Here is a 13,073-nt window from a genome sequence, read left to right as displayed (position 1 = left end):
CTTTGCCATTTCTAAATGTCCCATAGAGGAGGCGGTATCGCCCTGGGTTGAGAAACCACCTGTTTTACAGAGGTGCGGGATGAGGCTAGGGCCTTGTGCAGAATGGCTTGTCCAAGGTCACATGGTGGTTTAAGTGGTAGGGCCAGGCCTTGACCTTGGATTTCCTCGACTCCTCATCTGGTGTCCTTTTACTACATGACAGCTGCTCTCACTGCCTGTGTCTCTATGGATGGAACATGTCCTGAAGGCTAAGAACTTGAGACCCAGTAACCCTTTCTCTCTCTGGACTCCCTCACCAGTTTCCCCAGGATGCCTCCCCCCGCCAGGGCCTGAGGAGTCACTCACGATAATGAGGAGGATGAAGTAGATGAAGTTGTAGAAGGAATGAGCATCCATCACAAAGTACATGATGTCCACCCAGCCCTCCAGCGTGATGACCTGGGAGGAGGCAGAGTGGCAGACTGACCCCGGCCCCCTCTAAGCCTCCTAAGTCTCCTCCAGGGATTCTGACCCCACCCCACCCCTGAGAAGGACCACTCCAAGCTGGACTGTGTCCTGGGACATGCGTCTGGGCAACCTTGTGGCCCTGATCTCCCGGTGCCCAGGCTGCCCCACCTGGAAGATGGCAATCCAGGCATAGCCGATGTTGTCAAAGTTGATGGCGCCCTTGAAGGGGTTGTGCTCCCCCGCGGAGCAGTTGGTGTAGTATTGATTCCAGTTGACACAGGTGGTGTTGCTGGAGCTATTGTAGGCATCGTAGTCCAGCCCACAGGGTGGGCCGCCGCCCCCCTCCCCACGCAGTGTGGGCACGCTCCGGCAGGACCGCATGCCATTCTCACGCGGCTGGGAGCAGATGAAGGGGCTTTCGTCCTCATTGTCCGTCTGGTAATAGCGCTCCAGGTCCACACTCAGGGGGCTACAGGCAGGGAGGGGACAGGGATGAGGTTGAGTTGAGGAGCAGGGTCCTCCACGGCGAGGGCCCAGGAAAGGAGGGCTGGCTAAGTGGGTTGAGGCATGCAGGATGAACAGGGCAGAAGAACCAAGAGTGGAGCTGGGACAGGGAATTGTGGGCATGGATCTGGGGGCACTGGGCGTGCAGAGACTGAGCACGACACTCCAGGGTCGGGGACTGGACTGGCATGCCCTAGAATAGTGGTTTTCAAACTCTGCTGCGCATGAGAATCACTAGAGGAGCTTTAAAAAATTCCCATGCCCGGGCTGAACCCCAGACCAATTAAATCAGAATCCCCAGGGGTGGGACCCAGCATGAGTAAGTTTTAAGACTCCCCAGGTGATTCCAATGGGTAGCCAAGTTTGAGAACCAGTGTTGGGGGGGGGTTGGCTGTCAATAGCAACAGGAATGGGGGATCTAAGGGAGGTCCCAGCCCCACAATCACTCCCAGGTCAACAGGTCAGCCCTCCTTGTTCACCACTCACAGGCTGAAATTTTCAGGCAGGAAGCATCGGTTACGGAGCAGCCCAGCCCAGAGCTGGACACCAACGATGCCAAAGATGAAGAAGACGAAGAAGCAGAGCAGCAGGACGTTGCCTAGCATGGGCAGGGTGTCCAGCAGCAGAGTGACAAGGATACGCATGCCTGTGGAGGCAGAAGCCACGCTGGGGCCGCCAGGCTGGCCAGGCTAGGCTGGCTGCCAGGAGCCTGGCAGTGCTCCCAGAGGGGCCCACCGGGGACTGGGGCTGAGGCCGCTTGGCTCAAGCTGGAGGGGAGACCAACAAACACCTCTCACTCCCCAGGCAATGCCAGCAGCGCCTGCCCCCACCCACTATCCCCCTCGGCACTCCCAGGGACCACCAACCAGGAGTCAGTGGAACTGTGGTTTCTAGGTCATTCTTGTGCGAGGCATCCCACCTAAGCCTCCCGACATCATCAGTTTGGGTGATAACCCCCCAAATTACAGAGAAGTCTGAGGCTCAGAGGACAGACATAATTCGTCCAGCCAGGTCACAGTGCTGCTAATGCGGGGGCCGGGACTTAAACCCAGGCTTTCTGCTTTCGCAATCTACTTCCCAACACACACACATACACCACACACACATACACACACACACACACACACACACACACACCACACATAAACACACACACTCCCCTACTACCTCTTTCTCACCAGACACAGTCATCTGACCTTTCTGTCACCCTCGGGGTCACTGGGGAAACTGAGGCAGAAAACTCCAGGAGGGAGGCTGGCAGGCAGAATCTCACTGTGAGAGCCAGCTCCTCTGCAGGCAGGTGCAAGATACCCTGTGGTTCACCTCGGTTCTGAACCCGCCCCCCACCCCCAGGTGCCTTAAGCAGGACGTGAAGAGACACATCGCTGCCTTCTTAGAGTCCATCAACATACAAAATACACACGGGGAAAGCCACTGCAAAAATCCCCCACCAGCCCTGTCAGGGACACTTCCCTCCCTCCCCTCAGCAAGTCTAGGACGCAACCAGCCCACTTGGTCTGAAGCAGTCCCCAGACCACCAAGCCCTTGTCAAGCAGACAGACCTCTAATGACGTTTCGACCCCCAGATGCCACCTATAGCCCCCTGCCCAGGGAAAAAAACTTCTAAGAAGCAGCTAATTAACCCTCTGGGTGACTGCAGCAGCCTTCCAGCCCGCCTTCTCAGTCCCTCTACCCCTCCTCCTGCCCCATCCCCCTCAGCTCCTCTGTGCTCCAACTGAGATCAATTCCTCAGGGTTTGCATTAAGGGAATTACACCAGTGGTTAGACAGAGACCTATAAATCTGCCAGCCATCACCTGGGGCGGGAGAGGAGGTGAAGGCATATCCCCCACCCCTGGTCTGGAGCTCCTGTTAACACCCACACACCCGATGCCACAGCTCTGTCCACCCAGAGGGGGCCTGCACTTCACACACCACATACACACCACACCTAGAGGGGGCCTGAACCTCACACACCACACAAGCACACACACACACACACTCCACATACCCAGAGGGGGCCTGCACCTCACACGACACACACACACACACACCCCCCACACCTAGAGGGGGCCTGCACCTCACACCACATACCCAGAGGGGACCTCCACCTCACACCACACACACACACACACACACACACACACACCCCACATACCCAGAGGGGGCCCGCACCTCACACACCACACACACACACACACACACACACACACACACCACATGCCCAGAAGGGGCCTGCACCACACACACACACACACACACACACACACACACACATACCCAGCAAAGGGGGCTGCTGTTCCATCCAGGCACAGAGCCCCAGAAACATAGCCCCACCCCCACTGTCGGGACCGCAGCAGGGACCATCTGCAGCTTGCGTAGGTTGGGGAGTTGCAAGGGGGCCCGAGCAAGGGTGGGGGGGCAGGATGGAGGGGGAGCTAGAGCTGCCAAAGCCTTGCTGGCTCAGAAAACCTATGCGGTTTAATTTAGATAATGGTCCCCGCAGTTGCTGCAATGGGCTGGAGGGGGTGGGGAGGAGGAAAGGGACATGGCAGGGAGGGTGAGGCGTGGAGTGGCCTTGTCTTGAGAGCAGTCATGTTCAGTGTGGCCAGTGGGGTTTCATCCATGAGACCCAGACTGAGTGCCAGGCTGCTCTGGCTGGAACCGCCACCAGCACACTGCCTCCCCTCTGCTAGCCTGCTCACCTCTCCCACCCTGTGCCCACCCCACCTGTATTCCACTGGGGCAACTGGTCACCTAGCTTTAGGCAAAGGGGCATCTGAGACATTTCTGAGACTCTGACTCCAAACCAGGAGGAAGGTCTTCTCAGTTAACCCTTACGGTGCCAGCGCCAGGGGCTGTCTGGCTTCAGTGGCCCCAGCCTCCCTGCTGAGTCCTTCTCAGGACTGCCTCAGAGTGCTGGCAAAGTGCCAGCCTCGACCAGGCCTGTGCCTGGTCAGGTGAGGACGTGGTGGTAGGACTGGGATCTGAGATTTCCACATTTCCTCTTGGGGCTCTCTGTCTAGGGGCTAAGGGCTGAGGGGTCACTCACTGGGCACCCGGTTAATGGCCCTGAGCGGTCGAAGCACACGGACTGTCCTGACAGCTGAGAAGCTGACATTCTGCAGATCCAGGGAATACTCCAGCATCCTGCAGGGAGGGGCCCAAAGGGAGGCCAAAAGAGGTCAGTGAGGAAGCAGGGTGTGGGAACAGCAGCACAACCTCTGACTCCACCCCTTCCTCCACAAGGGACCCTGGAGGTTGGGTCTCTCTGTCTGGGGACGTCCCCAAGCCAAGGACTGACTTCTCCTCAGAGAACAAGGAGGAGGGTGTGAACGAAGGGACCATGGAATTCAGAGTACATGCAGCCCCCCAGGTTACAAACCAGATCCACTCCTAACTGTCTTTAAGTCGAATTTGTAGGTAAGCCGCAACAGATACATATGGTTCTTATTTAGCATCAGTCAAATATTTGTCTTAGTACATAGTATGTATTTTACCTTTCTATGCACATAAAGCACTTAAGAAACACTTTCAAACACACTAAAACATCTTAAACGTAATCATGCCATGCATAATAATACAGTAATAATAAAAGTAACCATATACGGTACTGTACTGAACACAGAGAATCTGTGTGTACGTGTGTAAGTATAAAAACAAGTACTGTAAAAAAAATTGAAGAAATAGTTCTTAAAACTAGATAGGAAAAAAAATCACAGTTCAAGGTTAATACTCCCGTTATTATGAACCACTGTATTTAACTCAAATTTTTAATATAATAGGCTTTATGACAGTCTATTCTTAAGTACGAGTTGTCTGTAAGTCAGGTGTTCTTAAGCCAAGAACGTACTGTACAGACAAGCGCATTTCAGGCAGGACAACTTCAGGCCCTTCGTGGGCACCCCGTGCTAATTTCAACTCATGGCAACCTCATGTGTGTCAGAGTAGAACTGTGCTCCACAGGGTTTTCAATGGCTGATTTTTTGGAAGTAGAGCACCAAGCCTTTCTTTCTAGTAGTCTCTGGATAGACTTGAACCTCCAACCTTTCAGTTAACAGCTAAGTGTGTTAATCATTTGCACTCCTCAGGACTCCCCTTAGTGTGTTAAAAAAAAAAAAAAGTGTAGCTAGGGAGAAATCAGGAGCTGTGATTGGGCTTGGGCGAAGTGAAGATTCTAGAACCCTGGCCCAGGGGAAGGGACTGATCTGACTCATTGCTATCCCTTCCCAGCCCAGGCCCTCACCCGGCAATGACGATGAAAAAGTCAAGCCGGTTCCAAGTGTCTCCCAGGTAACACTTTTTCCCGAAGATACCCAAGGCCACCATCTTCACCACCATCTCCACGGCGAAGAAGGCAAAGATGAAGTCATCAAAGGCCTGATGTGGGGACAGGAGGCTGCTGAAACTGAGAAGGGGGTGGGGGAACATCCCCCAACCCCCACGAGTGGAGCCAGGGCCCCCTGTAGAGAAGGAGCCAGGGGTGTTAGGATCAGGAGCTCGCTCCCCCTCCCTGCCCCACACCTGCAGGATCCGGCAGCGCTGAGAGTCACAGGCAATGTCCTCACATGGCCGGAACATGCCCAGGGTCACACAGTTGAGCAGGATGACCAACATGCTGATGCGCTCAAACCAGGTACCAGAGCAGTCAAGGAAACAGCTAGCCAGGGCTGGAGCTGAACGCATTTCTCCACCCTCACCCTCCGGCCTGTTGACCTCCTAATCCCACCTAAGTCGACTGGCAGGTTGATGAGGGACCCTGGCCTACACACATCAGACCAGTCCCCAGGTCCAGGCCTATCGGTCATCTCACCTCTCTGTACCCAGCTTCCTCTTCTGTAAAGTAGGAGAAGCCACAAATACCCTGACTATTTACACAAGCCACTTGAAGGAAAAAAATCGATCATGCTTATGGAAATGCCAGACACCAAGAGTTTGCTGCTGAATCTGAATTCTCTTCTCCCTACCTCGCAGGGAAGATGTGAGAAGCAAATGAGATAATGTATGTGAATGTGTTACACAAACCTAAAGTTGTATTATGCCTGCCTTACAGTTTACCAAGCACCTTCACACAATGCCACATTGAAGGCTCACAACAGCCCCACGAATTATCCGGGGTAGATAATTCTATTTCTCAGAACTCAAAGAAACTGAGGCCCAGAGAGCAAGTTATGTGCTGAAGGTCACCTTAGAAGCCAGGACGAGAGTGAGGTTTCTCAGCTCCTAACGTGAAGTGCTTTCCTCTGCACACCATGGCTGCTCAGACATGCAGGAAGGCCTGATGTGACTCTCCTAGCGCCAGATGGACAGACAGAGGCAGGCACCAAAAAGCAAGATGGTCTACAGCTGCAGTCCCCTTCAGATCCAGCTCTGGAATCCAAGGTTGTCTCTTCTCCCACCAGCACCCATCTCTCAAAACCATCCAAACCTCAGGGTCATGGCCTCGGACTGTTTCTAGACACATTCACACATTTCAAAAATGAGGACTCCCTATGTGCCAGACACTGTGCTAGGCACAAGTCCCCAGCCCACACAGAGTGGACAGTACCCCCACACACCAGCCAGGCCACCACCACACCTTGTGGCTTCCAGCAAGATCCTAGCCCAGACTGGCTAAACCAGACTCCTTTCTGCAGCAATGAGCGGTTCCTTCTAGACCCTGGGTCTTTCCATATAGTGGATTCTATCGAGGGACTTGTTTCCAGCTCATCAGCAGAAGCTTGTATAAAATGACTCTGGACCTTAGAAGGTTCTAGGCAACAGATTCACAGACAAGTGACCAAGCATCTCATTTTTCTCAAGGAAAATATCTGGGTTATGAGAGGGGTGGGGGAGAGCAGAGAGGCTAGAAATAGACTAGCTGAGATGGGGACTGGGGAAAGGAAAAGGCCTAGGGAATGGAAGGGGGTGGGTATCATGCAGCCCAAGGTGAGATCCACCAAGCCAAACTCGATGCGGGTGGAAGAGGGCCCAGAGTATATGATCAATCTTCCTGTCTCAACCTCACTCCTGGAACAAGAAGGCTTTGGCCAGGCATGAGGGAGCAGCAGGAATGCCCGAGACCCAAGGACCTTCCTCCCAGCTGGTTCCAGGCATACCCCAGCTCTGTCCTGAATCCCAGACTGCACTCCCACACCAAAGGCCCACGGCTCCCTCAGTCCCCTCAGTATCCTCCTACCGGCTCCTCTCTTGCAGGTCCTCTTCCCTCTGACACCCTACCACCTCTCTCTGCTACTTGAGAAGTCCCAAGGCACCGCGGTTTCCCTCACCTCTGCCCCATTATAAAAGTAAGAGTTAAAAGAAAAACTGTCTAGGTTTTGGGGGGTAAGAGGATGGAAGGGGGAAATAAAATGAGTGCTGTGTTTCCATGGAGCTATTTTCCTGAGTGGAACCAGAGTCCAGTGGATCTCTCCCCAGAAAGGGGTCAGCCAGGGGTCACCTGGAAAAAAGGGGTCAGGGAGGGAGCTCCCTTGGAGTCATCATCTGGAAAGGAAAGGGCATGATTACCCTCAAGAACTGGGCTGCTTTCCCAAGCTAGCCCCTTCTTCTCCTTGCAGGCGAAGGGGATTTGGAAGGGGCCGGTAGGAGATGCTCCCATGTGAGGGAGGGCGGGGAGTTCTCTTGGGAAGAGAGGCTGCCAGAGCACCTTCCAGGACACCTGTTTGGATCCCTCCAATGGCAGTGATTCCATCATGTTACAAGTTACCTGTGGACTTGTCTCACCTGCCCTGCTGGGCTGTGGGCTCCTGGAAGGCAGTGGCACTCTGATACATCGTCATATTCTCTACAGAGCTTACAACAGTGCCTGGCATGCAGCAGAGGATCAATACATGGGAAGAAGGAGTGAGCGAATGAATGTCCCTGCCTGGAGGTCAGACGTGTCTCCCCATTCATGTTCTGCCTCGTTTGCCTTGATAATGATCAATTGATTGTAACCACGGTGGAGGGGAGGAAAAGGCAGCAGTGACACCATCAAGGAGCCATCCTACCTTTTGTTCTCACCTCACACATGCTCAGACAGAGGCTTCTTACGGCCAGAGTCTGCCTCCAGATAACCTCACCCCCAGCTCTTAACCCTAGAAGCCCCTTCTCAAGCAGCCCTTTGGCAATTCAACTTACTCCCAGGTACATCCTGCCTCCTCTCTACATCTCTCCTTTGACTACAGGTACATACAAATGGAAAGGGAAGAGACCAAGGCACAGGAATATTTAAGACAACCTGAATCGAGGAATAATGAATTCTCATTAAAGAGGGGTGAGGGATCTTTCACCTTTCTCAGGGTGGAGCTCGTTTCCCTGGGAACATGGCCGTATGTCACTGTGTGATGTTCCTCTGTTGCCATGACAACGGGAGGATGTGTCACCAGGTGGTGTGGATTGGTTGCCATGGTAATTAAAGGGACCCCCTCACACAAGAAATCCCCTTACTCAGGCTGCTGTCTTATCCTCATGCTGGGAAGGGGAAGTGGGGAGACCCACAAGTTATCAGGTTGGGGGAAACCATGTGACAAATCTCTACAACAACCAAGGGAATGGGGGACACTGGTTGCCATAGTGACTATAAGAGACCTGTGCAGTCACATGTCTACTGTTGCTATGGCAACTGCCCAGGCTGGAGTGGATCCCAAAGGGGGAGGGGGGACAGGAGAGGGGAGGATCTTTCTTCTCACAACCCACCATCAAAAACAGAGAAAAAAGAAATGGCAGGGAGAGGAACTCATTTCCATCCCTCCTCCTTTTTCCCTCCTGGGAGAGAGAACTAGAGCATGTTGTCTCCACAACTGAGCCCTCTCTGATGAGTTCTACCTAGAGCCCTTGCCTACCAGCCCTGTAAGAGTGAGGGAGGCAGGGAGAGGAGGAAGGAGGGCTGGGGTAACTCCAGGGGCACAGGGGCTCCAGGCATGAACTGAGGAGAGAAGGCCCTCCAGCTTCCCCATTCCCCAGTAGGAGCCTCGAAATCTGAAACCCAGGAACGCTAAGGGGGAAATGGGCCTGGACCCAGGAATCCTGGTCTCCTAGTAAGGGTTGGGAAGGTGGGGTGGGCAGGTTCTTCTCTAAGCCAACCCAGGGACAGGGTGGTATCTATCAGATTCGGCAATCCCAAGGGTAGGGTGGGATATAGAGGCTCCCCAGCACAAGGCTGAAAGGGGGATTCCCCCGGCCAAGCCCCCCCCCCCCCCCCCCGCCTCCCCCCCACGAGCCTGCTTCCCTGTGGTTTCCCCCGCCCACTACGGTCCAGTGTGTGGGTGTGTGGCGAGAGAGGTTTCCAGCTGAACCGAAAACTGAAGCCTGCAGAAAGGCAGCGGGCCCCACCCAGAGACAAAGACGTGAGACACAGAGACACAAGAGAGACGGCCGCTGGAATCTTTGGAAGGGGAAATAGGCCAGAAATCTGATTCAAACGTCTGTGACTGTGTGTGTGTGCGTGTGTGTGCATGTCTGTGTGTGTGAGCAGTTGTGTCTGTCGCCATCCTGGCTGAGGCAGGCAGGGTGGGGTGAGAGCTGCAGCGGGAGCAGGCGAGGGGTGACAGGGGCTATGTGGGGGGGGTAATCCCAGGAATGGCTCCAACTGGCACTAGGGGTGATGGGGAGTCCCCCAACAGTGTGGTAGAGTAGAGTGGGTGGGCGGGAATGTGTATATGACCCAGAAGCATCCCTGGGTCAGAAAGGGTGCCAAGAGGTGCTCTGTTCCCCCAGCATTCTGTCCATTTCCCCATCCCTTCTCCCCAGAACCCCCTGTGAAGAGCCTTGGGTTTGAAAATAGGAGGAATTGGGGAGAAGACAGGGAGCACGTGCCCCCCCCCCCGCCCAATTTCCTTTGAGAAATAAAATGGAGATTTCTCCCTAGGTGAGAGAAACGGGCAGACTTAGGGCACTGGGACAGTGGCACGGAAAGCTCCTGAAATTCCTGGTGCCCTCTCCCCTCTAGACACACACACTCAGACACGCACAGTGACGCACAAGCACCACTCACATTTGCTTCTGGAAGCCATTAGGGCTCCTGCCATTTAGGCCTCCCCCTTCTCCCCCCCACTCCTGGCAGGCTCCCCTCTCCTCCTCTGGCCCCCCTCCCACTCCTCCTCTCGGCATCCCAAATGCCAGCCTGTGATTTCCAAATGAGAAAAAGCTGTGCTGGGCTCTGAGCTTGGAGAAACTCCTACACAAACTTCCAGATGTGACACAACAGCCGGAGAGGGAATGCTCAGGATCTCCTTCCCAGGAGAGGAAACACACTCCCTCACACTTGAAGAAACACAGACTAGAAGGTCCAACACAGACTCCCCTATAACCTGCAAGGAACTGGGGACATTTCCGACCCTGAGCTGACTGCCCATGAGCACAATTGGTCTCCCCAATTCCAAAGTATGCTCTTCTAAGACCCTCTCCCTTTTGCTGCCCCCCCAACAACACACACATACACACTCACACACACAACAATTCCTACCTGGGTCTAGATCTTTTCTCTAGGAAACCTGGTCTTTTAAAGAGGCTAAGAGAGGAGGAGCAGAGAAGACTGAAGAACCCACCAACAAGAGCACCACTAGCTTTCAAGACTATGTAATGGTGGGGGGGGGGGTGTCCTTATGTCCCTCAGGCTCCAATATAACGAGAGGAACCTTGTGGAGCCCAGGAAGGCTTCACAGATACCAAACAGAGAAAGGGAAAGACTGAGGCCCAAGAGTCGATTCAGAGCCTCTGACACGGTGACAATACAGGTTTCCCTTGGAACTCAGGTAGGATGGAAGTGGGGTGGGGGGGTGGAGGCACAGCTTAGGCACTTCCCTTGCCATGAAATTGTTCTGAAGCCATCCTCAGTCAACCCAGGCTTGGCTGCTCATCCTGACCTGCTGATGCTGATGCCCCAGCCCCAGACTACTGCCCCCCATAGGTAAGCCAGCTCCCCCACCCCCAAGATTAGCTCTGGGCTCCCACCTCTCTTCTCTCATTGCAGCCCTCTCCACTTGCCCCCTCCAGAACCCCTCTAGAAAGACCCCTACCCCCAGATTCTCCATTAGCACCTGGAGATAGGGCAGGTGGGGAGAGATTCTAGCCAAGAGGTTTGTTTTGGGGGAGGGATGAAAAGGAAGAGGGAAAGGGGCCTCTCTGCCTCCCCTGGGGCCCCTGGGAGGAGGGGAAGAGGGTGGATTCCTTTTCTTACTCAAGGAGACAGTAGGTGGTTGGGTCAGAGAGGAAGAATTCTCAGAGCCCATTCTTAGGAGGGACGCTCATTCCCCATTTCCATCTCTGCCGTGGAGAAAGGGCTCAGAGGGGAGCCCAGAATATAAGATGTGCCCATCTGGCAGGTCTGCGGACCTCCAAGGCCCTCACTTCTCTCTTTCTGCAGCTCAGAGAGAAAGGAAGAATGGGCAGGAGGTGGGGAGAGGATATAGTGAGGGGAGCTTCTCAAAGACCCGCCGAGTGGCAAGGATGGGGGGGCGAGCTCACAGACCTGCTCTGCGCACTAGAAGCAGCAGAGCTGCCGAGAGTGAGGACGGCATCAAGCTTTCCCCCTTCCCCAAAGCAGAGTCCCACCTGGGACCCAAGGGGCTACAAGAGGGACTCACCCTGGGTCCCAAAGAGCCTCTGAGCTGGGAGGAAGGAGCCAGGAAAGCTGTCAAGACCTGGGAAGGCAGCGCACCTGCCCCCGCCCCGCCCCCCCACCCCCCGCGTTCCGCTGGTGGCGGGACCCGCCCGGGAGCCAGGAGCCGGGCATTTGTCAAGCAACGCTTTGTGCGAGGGGCGGAGAGGGAGGGGCCTGGGGGTGCCGGGGGAGGGGCTGGGGTCTCCCCTACAGCTCCAGATTGGGCGGGCAGGGGCGCAGTGCTAAATTCATCTCCCTGGAATGTGGGGCTTGCAGCCGCCAAACGCATTGGCCCTAGTGTGTTTTAGACACCCGCTCACAGAAGCACTGTCCCCCCAAATACTTTGGGAAGTCTACGCCACCGCACCGGCCCTGAGAGCAGAGGGGAGCACTCTGTGAAAGGGGAGAAGTAATTTGGGCTTGCTTAATCCCATCCCCCCTCTCCAGAGCTTTGACCACGGTCTTTCCCTCCACAAGACAAAACCCAGCTTACAAAACTCCCAAACCCAACCTTCTGCACCCCGCATGGAATAAAGAATGGGGTGAAGGGGGGGGACGCTGGGCATTGGGACTCAACTGAAAGGGGCTCCACGCGGTCTCTGAGGGAAGACCGCTAGCTCCCTCCACATCTTGTTCTCATTCTGCGCCCCTGACATCAGCCGCGGCCGGAATCTCCTTGTTGTTCCTCCAACCCGCGGGGGGTGGGGGGGGGTGGATAGGACCTGGTCCCCGCCCCCCAACCTCTCCCCCTGGGTCAGTAAAAACCTCAGCCTGGAGTATCAGGTGGGGCGGATTGGACCCCAGAATCCGCCGCAAACTTTGGGGCGGGGGCAGGAGGGAAACCCAGGAGACTGCGGTCCCCCCTCCCCCATCCCCGCAGCTTCCTCCTCACCCACCCCCCAAACTCGGAAACCAAACCCAGCTCGCTAGCCGGCGGGCGGGCGGAATAGAGCTCCCAGGCGCCCGAAGCTCCCCACATCTGGAGGATGATGACCCTCCCCTGCCCACATCTGGAGAGCATCCAGCTGCTAACCAGCGGGGCACGTCTCCTCTCCTTTCCTGGCGTCGATCCCACCCCACCGCCAAGGAGGGCTGAGGTGTGTGTACGGAGGTGGGGCTCGCCGGGAGTACCGGATTGACCTGCTCGGGTCCCCGGACCCCTCCCCTCCTCAGCAGCCCCCCTCTAGTCTCCTCGCCCTCCAGGCTCACTTCTCCGACTCACCTGGCGTTCGGTCCCCTCGGCGGCGCGGCCCGCCCCCCTCCGGGCCCCCCAGCCAACCGTTGTGCCCCGAAGGATATGGGTTACAGACGGTGCGGAGACACCAGCTCCGCGGGCGGCTGTCCTGGCTCAAGTAGAAGAAAACCACCGGGGCCAGCGCCGGGTACGGCAGCCCCTCCGCCTCGGAGTCCGCGCTGCCGGGGTCCTTCTCCGCCGACCCCGGCCCCGGCCGGCCCCCGGCCCCTGACAGGTCGTTGAGCCGCATGAAGCTCCGGGGCTGTCCCGACTCCTCGGCGCCCGCTCCATCCTCCTCCTCGTCCAT

General features: G+C 55.8%; 1 protein-coding gene across 1 annotated transcript in view; it reads right to left on the bottom strand.

Annotated features, from left to right (window-relative positions):
* Window positions 1-13,073, bottom strand: part of CACNA1G (calcium voltage-gated channel subunit alpha1 G) — a 69,615-nt gene extending 56,542 nt beyond the window's left edge. The window contains exons 1-6 of the mRNA XM_064271231.1: window positions 12,832-13,073; window positions 5,197-5,586; window positions 4,003-4,100; window positions 1,438-1,597; window positions 616-916; window positions 346-438 (exon numbers count right to left, since the gene is read on the bottom strand). Coding sequence (XP_064127301.1) covers window positions 346-438; window positions 616-916; window positions 1,438-1,597; window positions 4,003-4,100; window positions 5,197-5,586; window positions 12,832-13,073 — 1,284 coding nt within the window. The remainder of the gene's footprint in view (window positions 1-345; window positions 439-615; window positions 917-1,437; window positions 1,598-4,002; window positions 4,101-5,196; window positions 5,587-12,831) is intronic.

Source organism: Loxodonta africana, chromosome 18, assembly GCF_030014295.1.
Source record: "Loxodonta africana isolate mLoxAfr1 chromosome 18, mLoxAfr1.hap2, whole genome shotgun sequence".
Taxonomy (NCBI): Eukaryota; Metazoa; Chordata; class Mammalia; order Proboscidea; family Elephantidae; genus Loxodonta; species Loxodonta africana.
The sequence above is the reverse complement of the archived record's forward strand: the minus strand, read 5'-3'. Positions and strand labels throughout refer to the sequence as shown.